The 20,199-nt window shown below is 44.8% G+C and overlaps 1 protein-coding gene across 2 annotated transcripts in view; it reads right to left on the bottom strand.

Annotated features, from left to right (window-relative positions):
• Positions 1-20,199, bottom strand: part of BACE2 (beta-secretase 2) — a 93,243-nt gene that overhangs the window by 20,443 nt on the left and 52,601 nt on the right. The window contains exons 4-8 of one of the 2 annotated variants that reach the window (XM_067739533.1): positions 18,698-18,826; positions 17,204-17,338; positions 15,152-15,253; positions 9,859-10,008; positions 5,767-5,935 (exon numbers count right to left, since the gene is read on the bottom strand). In XM_067739533.1, coding sequence (XP_067595634.1) covers positions 5,767-5,935; positions 9,859-10,008; positions 15,152-15,253; positions 17,204-17,338; positions 18,698-18,826 — 685 coding nt within the window. The remainder of the gene's footprint in view (positions 1-5,766; positions 5,936-9,858; positions 10,009-15,151; positions 15,254-17,203; positions 17,339-18,697; positions 18,827-20,199) is intronic. The other variant, XM_067739534.1, reaches the window with a different exon arrangement.

Genomic DNA, 20,199 nt, shown 5'->3' with positions numbered 1-20,199 from the left:
TCTCAACAGCACCCAGAGAGAAGGAATAGATTACCCTTAAAGGTATAACAACTGAAACTCACTGGAGTCTTTTCACCAGCAATGATGATGGCAGGAGAGTATTAAAATAGCATCTCCAGAACACTAAGGGAAAACGGTTGACCTAAATTCCACACACAGCTAAATTATGATTCAAGAGGTGTGGCAAAATAAAAATTACCTTTCACAAACTTTTATAAGAGAAATCCTAAAGTACATTCTGCAGCAGAAAGAAAATTGCTGTGTAGTGTCCCAGTGAATGGAAAGATGACCATTTATTTATCTGTTCTCCTTTGAAGGACTTTGGACTGTTTTTAGTTTGATGAAAATGATAGTTTTATGTAATTATCATGAATGCAGCACTTTGGTTAGTTTTATGAATGAAGCTGTTTCTGGTCAAGTCTTTCAGTGGACATACACGTTCATTTCTCCTTTGCATATAGCTAAGAGTGAAATTTGCTCAAATCCCTTGAGTAGGAGTATTTTTAACATTAGTAGAAACTGTTGAGCAGCTTTTTAAAATTCATACTAAACAATGTCAGCAACTAGGAATCCCTTAATTGAGGATTGGAAGGGACTTCCACAAACCTAACCCATCCATTATGCTCAATGGTGAAGTATTTTAATCACCCCCATTAAAGTAAGGAGAAATGTCCATCACTATTTTCTATTCAATAGTGTCTCTAAAAGCATCAGTAAAAGAAAAATAACTAAAAGATAAAAGATTAGAAATGCTAAAAAGCGTATTATTTGCAGATCATCTACCTTTCCAAAGAGAATCCAAGGGATTCTAACAACTATTTAAAAAACGGAGAATCCAGTAAGGTGGCTGGACAGAAGATTACTACACAATAAAATGGAAAGCCTGTATACCAAATAATCCATTAGAAAATACAATTTTAAATAATCTCATCTATAATAACAGTAAGCGCTAACAGGTATCTAGTAATAAGTATACGTGTAAGACCTTTTTAGAGAAAACCACAGGACCTTGCTGTAGGACATCAAAGATGACCTAAACAAATGAGATTCAGCACATTCATGGGGTAAAGACTCATACAGTAAAAATTTGATGTCTTCTCAAGTGAATCTATAAATTCAATGTAGTTCTGATCAAAATCTCAATATGATTCTTCAGGGATCTTGACAAGCTGAATAACAGGATAAAAGTAGCCAGGACAATTTTAAAGATGAATAAGGAGAAGAGTCAAACACCTACCAGACATTGAATCTTATTATAAACTACAGAAATTAAAACCGTATGTTATAGCACAGAGATACACCACTATCCCCGCTGGGACAGAACAGAATGCTCAGAAATAGACCCAGATATATATACATGACAAAGAAATTATTAAAATTCAGTAGGTACCTTGCAAAAACTATTTACCCTGAATCTAATCAAGCCTCTAGTCCTAAGTTTCCAGGAAATATGATATCAATCAAAAATGTTAAATGATACCATCAGGAAATACTCAGATGAATCTGAGTATGATACATTCTATAATACAACTGGCCTTCAAAAAAAATAAAAGCTAAGGAAAACAGTTTTGGGACAACTGGGGAAAGTTGAATATGGCTTAGATATTATATGATATTAGGTAAATGTTGTTACCTTTTTAGGTGTCATATTGATATTATGGTTAAGTAGGAGAATGTACTTATTTTTAAGAGATGAACAATGAAATATTTAGGGGTGAAATGTCATGATATCTGCAAATTTGCAAATGGTTCAGCAAAAAAAATATATATACATATACACATACTGATACATGGCAAAATGTTAAAATTAAGTCTAGATGGTCAGTATGCAGGATGTTATTTTATTATTTTTAGTCCTTTCTGTATATTAAATTTTTTTACAATAAAATATTGAAAAAATCAGTGGCAAAACATATATTCAATAAATGATGCTGAGAAAATTCAGTGGCCTCATAAAAATTAGATTCCTACTTCACATTTTAGAAGAAAATGAAACAAAAGTATAAAGTACCTTTAGAAGAAAAATAATCTCTATTTTTTTAGAGAAAGGAAGAATTTCTCAAATAAAGTACAGAATAGAAGCCATAAAAAGGGATTAGTAAATTTTACTTCATTAAATTAAAAATGTAAATAAAAGACACAAAACCCAAGAAAAGCCGGACAGATTAGGAGAAAATATGTGCCATGCATATAACCCAGAAAATCAGTATCTAAAATATATGAAGAACTTATGTATGTCAATAAAAAGTTATTAGAAAAACGTGCACAAGCTGTTAATAGAAAAATTCACTATCAGAGAAAAAGCTTAACCATCCCATAGACATATCAAAAGTTATGTCATCTCAGGAGCAATTAATTAAAATGTGGCACTATTTCATACACATATTGGCAAAAAAGAAAACAAAACAAATATGATAATACTTTGAGGGAATGAAAATTCTTGTATAACTTTGGTGGTCCAGCTACTTGGAAGACAAATTAGTCAGCAGGCAGTAACACTGAAGGCTGGCATAGCAAATCACCTAGAAATTCCATTTCCAGAAGATCTCACTCACGTGCACAAAGATGTTCAACACAGTTGAAATATCAGAAACGACCCACATGTTACTCAAGGCCAGAGTGGGTAAATAATCTGGGTATATTCTCACAATGGAATACTACACAGCAGTCAAAATGAATGACCTAGTGCTCATTTCAACGTGGAAATGCTACCAAATGTAAAGTCGAGCAATCAGAGCAAGTTGACAAGGAATCTGCACAGCACTAAGGCATTCATATAAATTAAAAATGCCAAAACACCAAAACAAACGAACCTACGTTTTGGTATAGGTACTCGTTAACAGTAGGCAGGTTCTAAGATGAGCCCCAGTGACCCCTGCTGCCTGATATCTACTCCGTGCAGTCCCCTCCCAAGTAGTATAGAACCAGGGTTGCTCTGTGTGACCAGAAGAGTAGGCAGAAGTGATAGCACGGCACTTCTAAGATTAGGTCATAAAAGGGCTGTGGCTTCTGTTTGGGGGACTCTGTTGCGTGCTCTCTCTCTCCTCTCTCTCTCTCTCTCTCTCTCTCTGGGATCACTTGCTCTGGGGTGATCAGTGCCCTACCTTGAGGACATTCAGGTAGGCCGGTGATGAGGTCCAGATGGTGAGGAAAGAGGACTCCTGCCAACAACCACGTGAGTGAACTTGGAAGTGGACCCTCCAGCCTTCAGGTGGCTGCAGCCTCACAAGAGACCATGGGCCAGAACCACCAGCTACGCCCCCTCTCAATTCCTGCCCCTAGGCACCTGCACAAGGCCATGGAATGCTGCTAAATTGGGGGTAATTGTTATATAGCAATGGATAACTAATCCAGGGTAGTTATAACCACAAAGTGAAATTATAAGTGTGCGGTAATTAGGAGAAGAATATACACAGATTTCAGGATAAAGAGTAATTCTGGGGAAGGCAGTGGCATGGGGCTATATTTATGTTTATTTCTATGAAAAATTTTTGAAGAAAACATAACAAAATGTTAGCATTTGTTAAATCTGGGTGTTCCCCAGTGTGTATATAATACATGATTTCTTGCAATTGAAAACATTTTGTTATTTAAAACATGCTATAACTTAAAAATAAACACTTTTAAAAAGAAAAAGAAAAGCAGGGTATCTCTTCCACTTACTATGGTGCTTTATTTAGACCACTGTCTACCTCCTAACTGCTGCCCTGAGGGAAGTAATTACTTTAATGGCTAAACAATTTGCACTAAAGAGGAGACATATCAGAGTATATTCCCACTGCTGGTAAAATCAAATGTTTAAGTACCAAGACCTTAAGTACATTTAAAAAAAAATAGCCACAAAAAAGTTGTATAAGAGCACCTAAAAAAGAATTCATGATGAAGTGCAAGAGACGGTCTGCTTAGAGACACTTAAGATTAAACTATTTGCAACAGTAATTCACTCGGGAAACATACGGTGATTACGCTCTCTGAGGTATTAAGTAAAGTGGATGATATAACAGCTGTTGGCATCATAGCTTCTACTTTAATGGTATTTAACGAGAACAGAAACTGTGGGGAAATTGCTGTAGTTCTTAGATCCTCTGGGTTAGAAGAAGGGAAAGAGTCACAGTTGGGAGATACAGTGGTGTTCCAGGTTGTACAGTCCCAGGTAAAGCTACAGAGAAAGCTCTCTTTCAGTGATAATCTAACAGTGATATCTAACAGGTTGAAAGAGTTAATACACAGCTGAAAGGTAAACATTTACTCATGACTAAGACAAAAAGAAAATGTCAAGTCTCAAGGATTCCAAGCCTTTTCACTAATACAAAGAAATCTGCACTGATATTAAGAAGATATATTGCAAGATATCAAATATGTACCTGGGGTTAGATGATTTTATTTATATAGAATAGGAACTGGCCTAATACTTAATTTTTCCATTGAATATTTCTCTTTTTCTGTTCTCCAAATTGTTATTCTACTTCGTGGGAATTTACTGGGCCTCTATTTTAAGACCACGATTTAGGGTAGTAAGAAATAAGACTGAAACCTCACCTCCTGAATAAATCAGCTGTGATCATTTGGCATTTTGCCTGTGTACCCTCACCTCCTCTGTTTGCCTCCAAACCCCCCAGCTGGTTTTAGATCAGAGTGAAGGTCTGGTCCGAGTACAGGCTACCAGCATGGTCAGCCAGCATCCCTGCCTGTCATACAACTACATCTAATGTCTCAGACTTTTTTCTTCATCAAGTTCATATTTTCTTTCCTTCACTACATGGCAGTCTTGTATTTCACTACAACCCTTGATTTTCTTGTTTTATCTTTTTGTTGTCAGTTCTTTTTCTACCTCACATTTCTTGTTCTCCCCCTTAGCATGTTACCAGTACAACCTGGGGATTCCCTTCTGTTCCTGATCCCAAATCCAACGTACTGGGACATTTTCAGTCCTCTGAAACCCTATCCTGAGCACGGCATCTCCCTCGGCCTCCGCCCTGGTGCACGTGCTCCAGCGACTCCATCTCCTGCCACTTCTGTGATTTGCTTTCTCCTCGCTAGCTTGGGCTATCGGTCAGAAGTACCTGATTCTCCCTCTAAATCGTGTGCTGTGGGAACACTTCATTTCAAGCAAGCTGCTAACTCTGTGACATTTCCAAGTGGAAGGGGTTTAACCACCCTATCAACTTTACTGTGCTCTCCTGGTTTCTCTGAAGATACACCCAATCCTTAAGCTAGACTTCACCAAATAATGCTGCTGTGTCACCCTCATAGCAACTCTTCAAAAAAATACTATGAGAAAAATGCACTCACGATTTTAGAATTTCTAGAAATAGCAAGGACAGGCATTTACCTCTGATTTCATAACGAGGATATCTTTGAGGAAGAAAATACACACAGCTTATCTATGCATTTTCTTTTTTATTCATTTTGCTTTTACTGTCCAAAAACTGTAATTCATCCCCAAGGCCCCATAGAGTATTTTTATTCCTGGTATGAGATGCCGTTTTAAGTTTAATATGAGAGATAATTGCAATGACTAACATTTAGTGCACATTTGCCATGTGTCAAGCACTGGACTGAAAGTCTGACATGGGTTATTCTCACTTACTCCTCTCCGCAATCGCCCAGTGCACTTTGAGGATAAGACTTTGATCTCTGAGATAGGCGTGAGTGAAAGAATTCAATGCCAACTGATTCATCATCAAGAACTGCTTCCAAGTCAGTTATCTGACATCAGATAACTGCTCTTGTGAGGGCCCCCTGTCCAATCCAAGCATCGCTTACCTGCACAGGGGCTGGCTGCGAAGCCCACCCTCTTCCGAGCTCTGTCAAAGACCACGTAGAAGCCCTCCATCACAGTAGCACCAATCACCAGCGCGTTTGTGGAAGGTGAAATGCCGAATCGGTAACATTCATAATTCAGGCCAGCCCCCATCATGGGCTGAATGTAAAGCTGTTGAAGAGGAAAGAGCAAACAAGAAAAAACACGAGTCAGGCAACGTCACCAAGCTGTTGAGGCTGCCGTGTGCTCAGACTCTCCAAGGTGCCCTGGGAGCTACAGAGGATGGAGAGGATGCTACCAGCCCTGACATCCAGGAGCTGGGACCATGTGCCTGGTGACAAACACTACTGAGGTGATAGGCACATGCACACCACCTCTGACTGTGCACAGGTACACCCATCCAGGAGACGTCTATCTGTCCGTCCATCCATCTGTCGTCTACGTGCTCAACACTTACTGAGCACTTAATAAGGCCTAGACGCTGTCCTCGGTACAGCCATACAAAGATGAATAACAGCACATGCTCCCTGCATGATCAAAACATACATGATCGAACTGACACGTGAGGAAGATGAACATCAGCGCACTTGCCCCGTGCAGGGAGGACCGGAGGGAAAGGGGTCTCAAGGCATGAAGGTGAGCAAGGACACGCCAGGATTGTTCCCAGAGTCATAACCTGCTGGACATCATGCAGGTGGTGAGTCCAGCAGTCAGAGCCCTGCACTGACTGGTGTCTGTCTGTAAACCCTTCTTCACGGCAAGGAATCATCCTATTCTTCACATAGTCTTGGCATCTCGGCATCTGGTATGTGCCGGGCACACAGTAGGGCCTCAGCAGATGGGTATTAAATGAATGAGCTTGAGCAGTGTGATGAAACAGACAACTTCTCCCGAGGGTCAACGTAACTTAAGAAAAGATGGTGGATACACTTGGCTACCACCAAAACGCTTCCATTTAGGGCTCTGTAAGCAGGTCCTAGAACACACACACACACACACACACACACACACACACACACACACTCCTACCTCTGAATGAACTAATTCCATACTAAAACCCCCCCAAATCACCAAATAAAATGCAAATGATGACACCGATACAAACATGATACAAACTGAATTTGTATCTTTCCCTCTGTCCTTTCTGTGTGTGTGCCAGTTGACTTCCAATAAAAATTCCAGACTGTAAATTCTGTAACATGTTGGGAAAGCTCCAGTATTGCTGGGTCTCAGAATAACATGCCTGCTTTCTAACTAAAATAGCACAAATAGACAAACCGGTGGTATTTAGATTGAAACTATTTACGTTTTTAGGATTCTATGAAAAAAAAAATCAGAATTTGCCTGTGGGCTGGGCTTGGGGGCTGCCTTTTTAGACAGGCCAAATCGGATTCAGCCCACATGTGTTTCTGGAAAATAGGTTGGGGACGGACACACTGTTTTTTGGCATGACTCTCCTGCACTAGCAATCAGTTGCCCATCTACTGTTGCTGATGCCTGAACGGTCCTGGGCAGGGGCCTCATTCTAAAACTTTGGTGACAAGGAGCCTTGATGATTGGCCTGAATGTTAGGAAGGGCTTCAGTTGGGCAGAGCTGGGGTGTTAGGAGGGTACCCCCAGTGCTGTTCCCAGGCGTGCGCTTGTGAGGTTCTCATCGGGTCATGGTTCCTAACTGCCATCCTTTCTCAACAAGGCAATGGAAAGCAAACGGGATTGGGACGGTGAATAAGAAATGAGGAAAACACGGGAAAGCAGATTTTTAAAAAGTGAAAATGTGGACAATGTCAAAATTAGACAAAAGATATCTACAGTCTTCTAAGTGAGAATAAAACTGAATTCTTATCCAGAGTTATGCAAATTAAATGCAATACTCCCAAACATCCCTCATTATATCTTCACGCTCCCCAGTGCTCAGCCCTAAAAATGGCTGGCGGTCCCCAGCAGACCTTCAGCTCTGCCTGCCCTGGACATAATTATAGATTTTCCCCATGAGTGCCTGCTTTCCTCCTACTTCTTATGAGTCCCTGACTGTCGACTCACCCACATGCCATTTATTCTCCAGTTCACATTCACCTTTGTCCTCAAGCTGGGTTTCAACTTTAGTTACAAATCGCCTTGATGAAATAATGTCCACATTTTGCTGTTGGGCTGACCAAAATTTAATCACAGAGAGCACATTATTTTAAGGATGCTGAAAACATATCATTCTAACATCACTCCATGCAGTGGTGTTCATCCAAGGATACTGCACTCTTCTGAAAACATCTTTGGCAAGTATTATTATTTCTTTTTTATAGTTAAAGAGACTGACACAGAAAGGGCTAAGTGATTTGTTCAAAGTTATAGTGTGAGTCAAGGGCAGTACTGAGAATATAACTCAAGCTTCCAGCTCTCAGCGTATGTGTCCTCTGTTGGGCCGTATTTCTCACAAAGCTTTCAATCCTTTCCCCTACAACTCTCCATTTGTGGAATGCACTTTCCCCCCATATAAAGTTGAGAATGGGGAAAAGCCAAATTATCATTTACTTTTTTCTTCTGAAATTATTCCTCTCTCCCTATCCCTAGTCCCACTCCTTTATCCCAAATTCAGCAAACTGCAACAAAGACACATTGATCTGTCCATTCAACAAACAGTTATTATTATGCACCACCCTCTACCACGTGGCAATGCTAGGGAAGGAAGGATGATCTTTAAATCTCATGGTTCTCATCTTCAAGGAATTAAGAATTTAATGGGAGAAGAAATATAAGTGTGTGTGCGATTAGAGAAAAAAGAAGTCAAATGAAAAAGCCAAGGGCATAAACTCTACCCTGGAGATATGATTCCGGGCCAGATGAGTGGAGACTAGAAAACATGCATTATGAGTTTGAAGGGCAAAGCTCACGAATGGGTCATTCTGCTCAGCAGAGGTTCAACAAAGAGGAGTTGTTTGCACTGGGTCTTAAAGGATGGGAAGAATGTGGATACACAGATGGAGTGGGGAGGCGGGGGCATTTCAGGCAGGGGGGTTGGCGGAAGCAAAGGCGAGGAGACGGCAGCGGGCACCCAGTGCTGGAGGAGAGCCACCAAGAGTGGAGGGTCAAGGGCGCAGCAGGAAATACGCTGGGGAGTCAGCACGGGTCCCGTGAGGTCATGGAAAGCCACACTGGCGAGTGAGGCCTCCAGGGCTGTAGTAGTGGGGTGGAGAGCTGTGGCTTAGCAAGACGAATCTGGCGATAGTTTTAGAAGGAGGAGAGGGTGGGGGTGTGTGGAGGGTCCTGAGGTGGCAGTGAGAGGGGATGTGAGTGAGGGCTCTGGGGATGGAGAGGGGGAGGAAGAGGTGAGACACATGATGGGGGAAGACGGAACTTGGTCTATGTAACAAGATGCTTAGGATAAAGGAGGAATCAACGATTTACTGAGTATGGAAAAACTGCTGTTTCCATCTCTGAGCATCCAGTGTTAGTCTCGATTCATAAATCAATCAGAAGTAAACATACATTGATGTTGTGGTAGATTCTGCAAAAATGGCCTCAATTCTTAACTTTCCTTGTAGCCACACCCTTGTGATGTGACCTTGCAGCTCTTCCCATTGGGAGGTGGTGTCTACGTCCCCACCCCGGTTATCCGGGCTGCCCCTGGCCTGGTTTGGGAAACATTGTGCAAGAGGTGGTGGCCAGTCCCAGGGCCTCGACTTCAGGAGCACCTGAAGGTTTCTTTTCTCTCTCACAGAATCCTGCTGCCACTGTCTGAGGCAGCTGCTGGGTGGTGAGAGACAATGGCCCCACCCCTCCACCAATCGAGCCACCAGATATGCAAGTGTGGCTGTCAGAGATCATCCTAAGCCAAGGCCAACCTATCCCTGGCCAACCACCAGCTGACTAGAGACCATGTGAGCAAGCCAGACGAGACCAGCAGACCTGCCCAGACTCACGAGCAGAAATAGAAGCTCGCTGATTAAAGCCGCTGGATTTGGGGGTTGTTTGTTACGCAGCACTATCGTGGTAATTGCTACCTAATACAGGTGTGATATTGAAATGCACTCATTATGCATGAAGTGCTTTACTTTTGCACGTTCCATGTTAAAAAGAGAAAACACAGTCCAAGTTCATACCTGAGGCAGGATAGTTATGCGGAATGATCTGCTGGAGTTTTCATCTCTCAGGTAGATGGAGATTTTAGGGAAATAAGACCAAGGTGTTTCAGAATTTGTCCAGCATGCCAGCTGGGACCCCGTCCAGAAGCCATCAGAGAATTCTGGAATCTAGACAAAACAAGGTCACACGACAAACAATGACGAGTCTGGCACAACAACAGGAAGCAGCTCTCAGCTCTCCTCATCACCTTGCCAGATGCCCATGGTGATAAACACTGCTTAATTTGGATGTAAAGCAAGACATCAGTCCTCTGGAAGAGTGACGGTGACGACAAAATCACAATTATTAAAATTACCGAGGCATGTGGAAAACTTACTGGTATTAGGCACTGCTAGGAGCACTTCGCAGCACGAAGTACTTTAATCCTCAAACACCTGCATCAGGGCAGTAACATCATCCCCTCCACTTTACAGATGAGGAAACCAATGCTCAGAGAAGTGAAATAACTCACCCAAGGTCACACGGCAGTAGGCAATACCCTTTAGAAGACAGACCAGATCTTAAATGTGGTGCTCAAGGCCCTTTTGGGCATCAAGTTCCCTATAAATTCCCTGAGCCCAGTAAGCTTCCTACTGGTGCAGAGCCCTGCGGGGGCTCTCTGCTCTTTTGGAACATCTTTCTCCTCCCCCAGATCTCACCTCCAATGCCACCTTGTCCAGGAAGCCCTCCTTGACTGGCCCCCACAGTGCTGGTACTCCACCATATATCTCTCCTCCTTGACCTTTCTCCTTGTAGCAGTTTTAATTTTAAATTTATTGGTGTGGTGTAACTTCTGTTTCTTGCACTAGAATCTGATTCTTCTAACGACACAGGTGTGCTGTCTGCTCCCCCAACTCCTCCTCATAGCCTTAACACCTGGCCCACAGGAAAGACTCAGGGAATGTTTGTGGGTAAAAAAAATGAATGGCCGAGAATGCAGAATGTTTGTTCACCTGTGCCTCTCATCCGGGGACCAGAAGGGCAATGCCAACCATGCTTATCCACTAACTGCTGAATCTGCAAGTTAATTACAAATTACTTCTGTGCCTTCTCAGCAGGCCCAGTGAAGTTTCCAGAGCAGGCCTGCTCTGTTCCTGCCAGCTCCCTGAGGGAAGGACTATGTTGGATGTGTCTCTTTTAACACACCCAGCACACTGCACTGCTCAGGTCAGAACTAGAGGAGCATGTGATGGGGCAGAGCTAGGAGGGCATGTGACAGGGTGGAGCTAGGTGGGCATGTGACAGGGTGGAGCTAGGAGGGCATGTGATGGGGGAGGAGCTAGGATGGCATGTGATGGGGCAGAGCTAGGAGGGCATGTGACAGGGTGGAGCTAGGTGGGCATGTGACAGGGCGGAGCTAGGAGGGCATGTGATGGGGGAGGAGCTAAGAGGGCATGTGATGGGGAGGAGCTAGGAGGGCATGTGACAGGGAGGAGCTAGGAGGGCATGTGACAGGGCAGAGCTAGGAGGGCATGTGACGGGGAGGAGCTAGGAGGGCACGTGACAGAGGAGGACCTAGGAGGACATGTGATGGGGAGGAGCTAGGAGGGCATGTGACGGGGGAGGAGCTAGGAGGGCATGTGATGGGGAGGAGCTAGGAGGACATGTGATGGGGAGGAGCTAGGAGGACATGTGACGGGGAGGAGCTAGGAGGACACGTGACAGGGGAGGAACTAGGAGGGCATGTGATGGGAAGGAGCTAGGAGGGCATGTGATGGGGGAGGAGCTAGGAGGGCATGTGATGGGGCAGAGCTTGGAGGGCATGTGACGGGGTGGAGCTAGGAGGGCATGTGATGGGGCGGAACTAGGAGGGCATGTGACGGGGTGGAGCTAGGAGGGCATGTGACGGGGATGTGGGGTGGAGCTAGAAGAGTGTTGACTTGGAGGAAGGGGTATCTGTCAAGGTCCCCGAGGAAGAAGCACATGAGCTGAGTTGAGGGGCAGGTGGGCGTCAGGGAGATGTGGTGGGGAGAGCAGGCAGGGCATGGAACCTGTCCCACTAGACAACGTGATGGCCATGGAGGCTGGCGCTGAGGGCAGGAAGGGGCAGGAGACGAGGCTGGGAAGGACCTAGGGGCACCATCGTGCATTTATCAGAGATCATTCATCAGGGATCTGAGCGCTCTGGCACATGGGGTGGGATTAAGGCATCCAAGCAGGATTTGTGTAGGTCACTGGTTCTTTGAGTCTAACCTCCAAGGAATCAGCCTGGGCTAGACAGATGCATTTGAAAGTCAGTGACCAATGGGTGGGAAGTGATGGTGTGGCCATGGATGGGATCGCTTAGGAGAGGGTACAGGGAGAAGAGAGGGGCGTAGGACCCACCCTGAGAAAGGGAGCAGCAAAGGAGACCCCCATGAAGAGGAACACAGGCATTAGAAGAGGTCCTGGGAGGAGGGTGTTACGGAAGCTGAGAGAACAGGTAAGGAAGGTGAGCAGGGGTGCTGCAGAGGTCAAGGAAGATAGAAAGTGAGCAAACTGGGTGTCCCTGGACGAATACGGAGTGAGAGCTGCCTGCTCAGGGCCTCGCAGACATGTGCCGCCGCCCTCGGGGCAGAGAACCGGGAGGAAGCTCGTGCAGTCTCTTCACCCATCACAGGTCCTCCACTGAAACTGTCAGTGCCGATTTGCAAAGTCTCTAATGCTGGCCTTCATAGGTTTGTACATTTTATGAGAAGGAAGCCAGTTTGAAATATGTATCACAGGGAAGGACCCCTCGCTGGATGAGCTGAGAAGGGGTGGCGCAGTCATTTTGCTGGATTCCAGGAAAAGTGAAGCGTGGCTAGGGCTGCACGAGAGGGCACAGAGCTCCAATTTCCAGCTGAACAGTGAGGCTCAGAGGGGCCAAGTAACTTGCCTAAGAGGCACAGCTCGGGACTGGAAGGGGGACCGTCTGCCTCCAAAGAGGTGCTTACAAGTCTGGAAAGCCTCCCTGGGGGACAAGCCTTGTGTCCCGGGGGAGAGTTTGGACACTCAGATCATAGAGTTGAAAGCCAGAAGTCAATTTACAGGAGGTGTCTTCCTACTTCTGGGTCTTACAGAGGGAGAAGCACCGTGCCTGAGCTGACGAGGGGGCCACAGCTGGGCAGGAAGGAAGCCCAGGTCCCCGCCACACACAGAACTCCCCACCAGGCTCATTTAAAACTACAGACCCACATAGAGCACAGGGAACTAGATTCAATATCGTGCAATAACCTATAACGGAAAAGAATCTGAAAAAGAATACATATATATGTATAACTGGATCACTTTGCTGTACATCTGAAAGTAACACAACATTGCAAATTAACTATACTTCAATAATTAAAAAGAACTACGGACCTACAAACCATTCATTTCTAAAATGCCATCTGAAGAATCTAGGCCCAGAGACAGAGCCCGGCATCTGTATGGTGTTTAACTCTTCAAAGCCGGTCCTCTCCTTAACTAAGAAAGAAAACCCAAGCCAAGAGAGCCGGCTGAGATGAACCTGGCAGAGGGAGAGAACGCGCACGTCTCTGGTCCACACACCATGAGACAGAGACAGCTCCCACCCTCGCTGAGCTTTCCCTGCTCCAGACAAACATTCTCCCCAGGCCTCTCCCTCCTGATGGAGGCATGAAATCAGAGGATAATTTTAGACCAGGCAGACAAATTTTGTACTCTCATTCCTTCTCGTGCTTTAATTACAGTCAGGCACTGCGGAACACGTGCTGTGCTGACCTCAGGGGTGCTAGCGCCCCTCTGCCACAGTCCTGCTGGTCCCCGCCGAAGTCACGGACTCTGCAGAGACCCAGGCTGGTCACGGGCTTGTTGGAGTCACATGCTGATGTTGCCAGAACGTCCTTGGGACGGCTGTAAAACACTCCTAGCTCAGAATAGCAAATCTGAGGGTGCTCATGTTAATTTCACTGAGGCCAGTTTTACTCTGAAGAAGGCAGCATATTGCCCTGCATTTCCAGCAGTCTGGTTTTCAGCCAGTTTTCTAAATTTAAGGCACTAAGAATGTGACCTGCCAGTTTTTTCTGATTCAGCAGATATTAGACACGCAGTGGACAAAAAAGGCAGTCCGCTGCTCCCTTGACCTTTCAGCTCACAAAGGACCTCGGTGTTGTTTCTTCCTGCTTTTTCCCATCTGCATTCTTTTGACTTGCCTGCTGTTCTTCTGACAGCACATTCAGACTTTTCAAGTTTGGGTCCAGGACAAGCAAAACCCTGCTCTTCCTTCCCCTGTCCTGCTGTCACCTGTAACAGAGCAACTGCTGTGCATCTCCTATCCATCATTCTTTGGATTTGGCCAGCCCGGTGGAGTTGTGGGACTGTCAGCCCCAACTGGGGTCACTGCCAATAGAAAGACTTTGTGTAGGAAACGCTCATTTTTGGTCACTTTGCCAGAGTGGCCCTGCATGAACAGATGCTTACGAAGACACCCACGAAGTCGAGAGAAACGTTTATCTTGTGTCGAGACAAACAGTAGTAGCACTGTGGTTTGGACATGAAATAGAAGCTCTTCTTGACCGAGCACATGGTGCCAGGCTTTTATGCCCGACCCTCCTCACAGTCCCACGACAAGAACACGGAGACGCTCAAGGGGCACAAGAGCCCTCTCCCGGCACTCAGCTAGTAAGTGGCAGAAGCTATAGATGAAATTCAATTCCATCTGCCCTTTAAGGCTGCGGTCCTCCCACCTAATGCCCTGTGGTCTATCCTGTTGCCTTGAACGAACTGGAAAGTTGGGGTCACATTGGGAATACTGTTAACCAGGCCCTCAAAAGGCATGTTGTCCTTGACCATGATTTTAATTGTATTTCAAAGCATGGCCAGAAAAGAATTATTACATTGGTGGATTACCCTTTGTCTTCTGAGAATCTCACTCTTTTACAGAAGTAGGAATTACAATCCCAGCATAGCTTGGATGAAGGCCAAAAAAGGAGTACAATTTTTGGTTTGTTTTAAAGGCTACAAACATATCCCTGGTTTACTACTTACTTTACTATAGTATATTACCAAGTGGTTCTTTTCCCCCTGAGATTAAAAAAGTTACTATGCTAACTACAATGTTATTTGAAATACTAAAAAGCACTACACCTTCAGATCCAAGTCCTCTGAAGTTAAAGTGAAGGAATTATTTGCTGGTTAATATCAAAGAATAAGACCGTGAACTTAATAAGTAATGGTTAAAATAAAACCACCTCAAAATCCTCAGACGGAGACTGTTAGACTATGTGGCGGTATTCCCCAGTATGCGGTCATGACCTGGTGTGACCTCTGAGATCCATCCTGGGGACTCACCAGAGACGTGCGGGCCACTGCCTCGACCACGGCGTCAAACACCTTCTGGGGCAGGCGCAGCAGTGTGGTGCCACTGTCCACGATGGCCTTGTCCGCGTTATACTAGAACGGGGAGAGGGGGTGGGGAGAAGGCACATGAGCGACAGGGCACCCACATCAGGGCACGGCTCCAGCCCGCCGTCACCGTGGATCTGTGATACACACGTTTGGCAGTCACGGTACCTCCTTGGTGGCTACAATTCATTTCATCTTCTCAGAACTTGGGCACCGAGAACTTCCTTGCCCAATGTTCTCATTATAGATAAAGAAACCGAGGCCAGGAAAGGGCAGTGACATTGACCGAAATCAGTGTGGCCAGATTCCGGCAGGGATCCTCCAAAGAGGGAAGACCCATTTGTCTTCAGAGGTTGAAATGATACATTAAATGTCATTTATACAAATCATGAAAACTCAACTCTCTATTACCCTGCTAGTGGAGAAGGAGGGGGAAGGACAGTTTTTCCATAGATATCCCATATTTGCATTTAGAATGGAACCAAAGCCACCTTCAGCAAGAGAATCTCACACACACAGAGGCATTCCCAGCCCTGACCCCGCCTCTGTCATTCTTTATGTGGCCGAGTGGGAAGAATGGAGGTCAGTGGGCCAAGACCAGAGTAGTCACCCAACCTCTAGGGACATAACTGTATGAGCAAGGCTGCCCAGGAATGGAATGCGTCGTGGGCAATTTAATCCTCCTGCTTCTACGGCAAATCCATGAGCCGTATGACCAAATACACCAAGCAGCTCAAAAGGAAATAAGGATTTGTTTAGGTAGCAGGTGGGAGGAGTGAAGAATTTTGAGAAATTGAAATACAGCAACTGACGCATAGTTTTTCAAATGTAAAACGAATTTCAGTTTAGAAACAAAGTTAATTGAAATATAATCTAGTTTGTTCGCGCTTGTATGTGTAAGAAAAGCTCGCACACTGAAATGCTGGGCGGTGGGACGTTCTGGGTTTTGTTGTTTGCTCTGTGTGGCAAGCATGGCTGATTGTGGGGGGCAGAAAAGAACCAGGAATATGAGAATCAAACCTCCAAATAAATGCTTACACTCTCCAACACACACTCACACACAAACACATACACACACGCACACACACACACACGCGGAGTCGGTGCTTTCTTTTAGGCCCTCCCACCTGATTCTATCACTGGACTCTTCAATGGCAAGTAAATGCCTCTTGACAATAAACAGATTTGTGGACTTAGGACTGAAACACCACCCCAATGGAACGCACCATCCCTTTATCAAGCTTTGACTTGTTTTTTCAGAGGCATCTGTGTATATGAGAACTTATGGTACAACGTGATGGTTAAACTGAAAGGCAGTGATGACAGGTAAGAGTACAAGGAATGCTGATGAAATGCTGGTGGTTTTTGTAAACCATTCTGAAAATATTGTAGAGGACCAGGTCTCCCTCAGATCCTCATAATCACGTCATTATGTGCCACAAACAAGCCAAACTGCAGCGAGAGGGTGTGAACGAGGTTAACGAGAGATGTGGTTTCCCAGCTCTGCACGTGTGCCTCCTTCGAGCACCATCAAAAGCCATGCACATCTTTAGAGCACATGTTTCTTCGAGTGAGAACTGTATACTGGGGGGGAAGGGGGGTTAGCTGTGAATGGAGGATAAAGCTGATTTACTTTTGGTTTCATTTTGCTTATCTTTTAGTCCCACTTTACACTGATAAAACCCTGCTTACTTCTCGTTGTCCTGAACCGAGATCAGGGACCATCAGGCCAAGATGATATGGTTCTGGACAGTTCTCTTCACTCACCATTTCAGGCTAATTCCTCTCTATTAAGAGAAGCAGTTGAAAGGAAGCAATGTTTTTTGGGGGGGATCACTGGTATAAAATCATCTACAAAAAGGCCCTGTAACTTTTAACGTCATGAACTTTTGATTTATCTCGCAATGTAATGTACCCTCTGAGTTCACATTCAGGTCCCAGCTGTAATATTTAAGTGACCCAGGCACACACAGACAGGTAGACACAGTGCGGAAATACCTCTCTGCAGTCCAGGTTAAGGCTCTGACCTCCGATTTCCAATTTCAGAATTTCTATCTGGTAATACCACTCCTCCTTAATAGGGGTATACCAGATGTCTCCTTTGTACAAGGTTGGTTCAATTCCACCCAGGACCTGGGATGGAAGATATTTACAGGTATAAGAGAAAAAAATATACAGGCATGTAACAAGTTACACAGAGAAGCATGTTGTTATAAGGCAAAACTTCACTAGAATTAGTAATTTCAAGTTATTGGGATGTTATAAATAAATACATACACCTGAAAATTAAACAGGGAACATTCTGGGGCCATGTGTCCAAAGATCAAAGACTTTTGTACCCTAGTCTAATCAGGATGCTTTGATGGCTTCCCTTATCTAAAGTTAGTACATACAGTTCCAGCTCCATGATACTGAGATCCCCACCCCTCCGGCCCCCGACCCCAGCCACTGGCAAAGAAATGCAATAAAATTGTAAACCATACAGACTGAGAAAAATTTATTTCCTCAGAAGACAGAGGATGACTTCCTGCCCCACACATTTGCATGGAAAGCAGAACAAAAGAGCTTCCCTAACCCAAACTTCATTTGCACATCTGTATAGCATCATCCCACAAATCCAGGCTACCCGCTCCCCTGAAAAGGTGATAAAAAAGGTGCTGAGAGCAGGTGTATTGTTAGCAATCAAAGTAGATGAGCCTGCTTCTCATAGCTGGAGAGCAAAGGGGTCAACATCACCCACCCTGAGGGGGCCCCTTCATGGACATTCTCCCCATCACCTCCTACTTTAGATGTCTGGGTGCAGGGCCCATCAAAGGGACACTTGGGTTATGGCATGTTCACAGTGTTGATTCTGCTTCACTATGTGTGTGCTGTGTATGTAAGTGGGTGTATGTAAGTATGTATGTGTATGTTTGTATAGCTGTGTATGTGTGTTCATGTGTGTATATGTATGTGTATATGTGTGGGGCTGTGTGCGTGTATTCAGAGCGAGAGAAAGGATGTACAGTTTTCCCCATCTCCCCACCAAATTTATGAAATCAGTCCTCTCCCGTTGATTCCCCTCCCCAGAGTAAGGCCCACCTGCCACCCCACCCCACTGGTCCTCATGTGCCCCTACCACACCCAATCAGAACAGTTACCTTCCAAACAAACTTTTTTTAAAAAGCTTTAAAGGAATCTTACTAACTCAACAGTGCAAGACAACTATACCCCAATTGGGAAAAAAAAAAAAAAAAGGTATGGGAATAAAAAAAAATAAAGGAATTTGGGGAAGCAATGAGAATCATCTTATGAGCTGGCAGGATGATTAGGAAAGATAAAAATAAGAGCTAGTTTTATCCATTTTTAAGGGCTCTCAAACAAGGATTATTCATATCAGACAGTACCTATGTATGCCTACATGTCTAATATTTCTATCAGGGTCTTAATAAAGCAGAAAGAGCAGCCCCACTGATCTCTGATGTTCCCCCTTTAAAATGAAAAGATACCCACAAGACTACCTCCGTTGGTACCAGATCCAGCGACTGGCAATCCAGCCCCACACATCTGCATGGAGAAAACATTGGGGATCTTCGCTTGTGCCACGAGGGAATCAAAGAATGTCTCCAGAGAACTTGATGGCTGCGGGAGGGTTGGGAAAGAGCACAGCTGCTTCAGGACTCGCAGTGTAGACAAGGAGTGACCCCACGCAGGCACCAGGCATGGTATACAACATGGCATTTCTTTATATTTAATATTTTCAAGGCTAAGGAATAAACGAGCTTATGATTAAGTACACTGATTCAGAAACCTCCAACAGAACTCCCTAAGACTTGGTATTTTTCCTTTTGGGATGGCGGCTCTGTTGGAAAAATAAGATAGTATTTCCGGAAGCTGTTAAGAGGCTGCCCCATTTACCATCCTGACTGCCTTGTGAGGCAGGCGTGAGAAGATGTGGAAGTGGGTTACCCAGGTAGGTGGTGGATTCTAATCTTAGACAGTTCAGAGTAAGGAGAGAACAGTGTCTCCACGAGCTGCCTTTACAGCTTCAGAAAAAGTTTTTATTCACCCGTTTCAGCTGTAGTCGTCCATCATGCAAATGACAGGTGCCTGAATCATGAGGACAGGTCACATCCCAGATCCCGGACCCTGGGAGGTGGCTTAGCTCTGCCGGCTGTCTACTGAACTCTGGCAACCGGGAAAGGAACGATTCTATTCTCCTGCAGTTTAAAAGCTCATTATTCCCCATTGCCGTATGTCAATAATGTCCTCTGTGCTTCTGTTACATGTAACCACACCTTCAGAGACCAGCTGTATTTCTCCAGGACTGAAAAGGAGGGATGGTCTGTGAGCAGGTCTTAGCTGGGGGTGGGTCACAGGTGCTGGTGGTCAGGAAGGAAGGTCATAGACCTATGTTTCGATTTTGGCTTTGACAACTGGGAGAGAGATTAGAGTTGGTTACTACGAATGGTTAGTTCTTGATGAAAACAACTGTAGCAGCAAAGATGCTCTTGGCATCTTCTGAGCATCTACGGTTCATATAAGGAAGGATTCTTTATAATCTGTAAGAACTGAAACTCTAATTCTAGAGGGAGTGAGAGGAGTGTTACCAGACAGACAGAAACCTTCCCATTTCTTTAGTTCCTTTGTGTTTGGCCTCCTGTCTGCCTCTTTCCCAGCCGCTGTGGACTCTCTTGCAGAATTCAGTACCATCTCTATATGTAACCTTGTCTAAATACTTTGTGTTTGGGTCAAGGAATGAGACAAAGCCCCCTTTTGAAACGGGCTGGGTCTGGTGATGACCCAGTCAGCGTCCACCTCCTTGAGAGGCAATGAGATAAAACGCTGCCCGGAATTGAATCCTGGCTCCACCGCCCACCTGCTAACCGTGTGACTTGTCCCTTTGTTTCCTTATCTGTAAAATGGGGATCATAGTCGCATCCCAGGGCCTTCTGGGGCTTAAATGGGTCAGTTCACACAGAGTGCTTGGAATGGTGCCTGGCACACGGGATAGG

Source organism: Pseudorca crassidens, chromosome 5, assembly GCF_039906515.1.
Source record: "Pseudorca crassidens isolate mPseCra1 chromosome 5, mPseCra1.hap1, whole genome shotgun sequence".
Classification (NCBI taxonomy): Eukaryota; Metazoa; Chordata; class Mammalia; order Artiodactyla; family Delphinidae; genus Pseudorca; species Pseudorca crassidens.
This window is presented reverse-complemented; position numbering and strand designations above follow the sequence as displayed.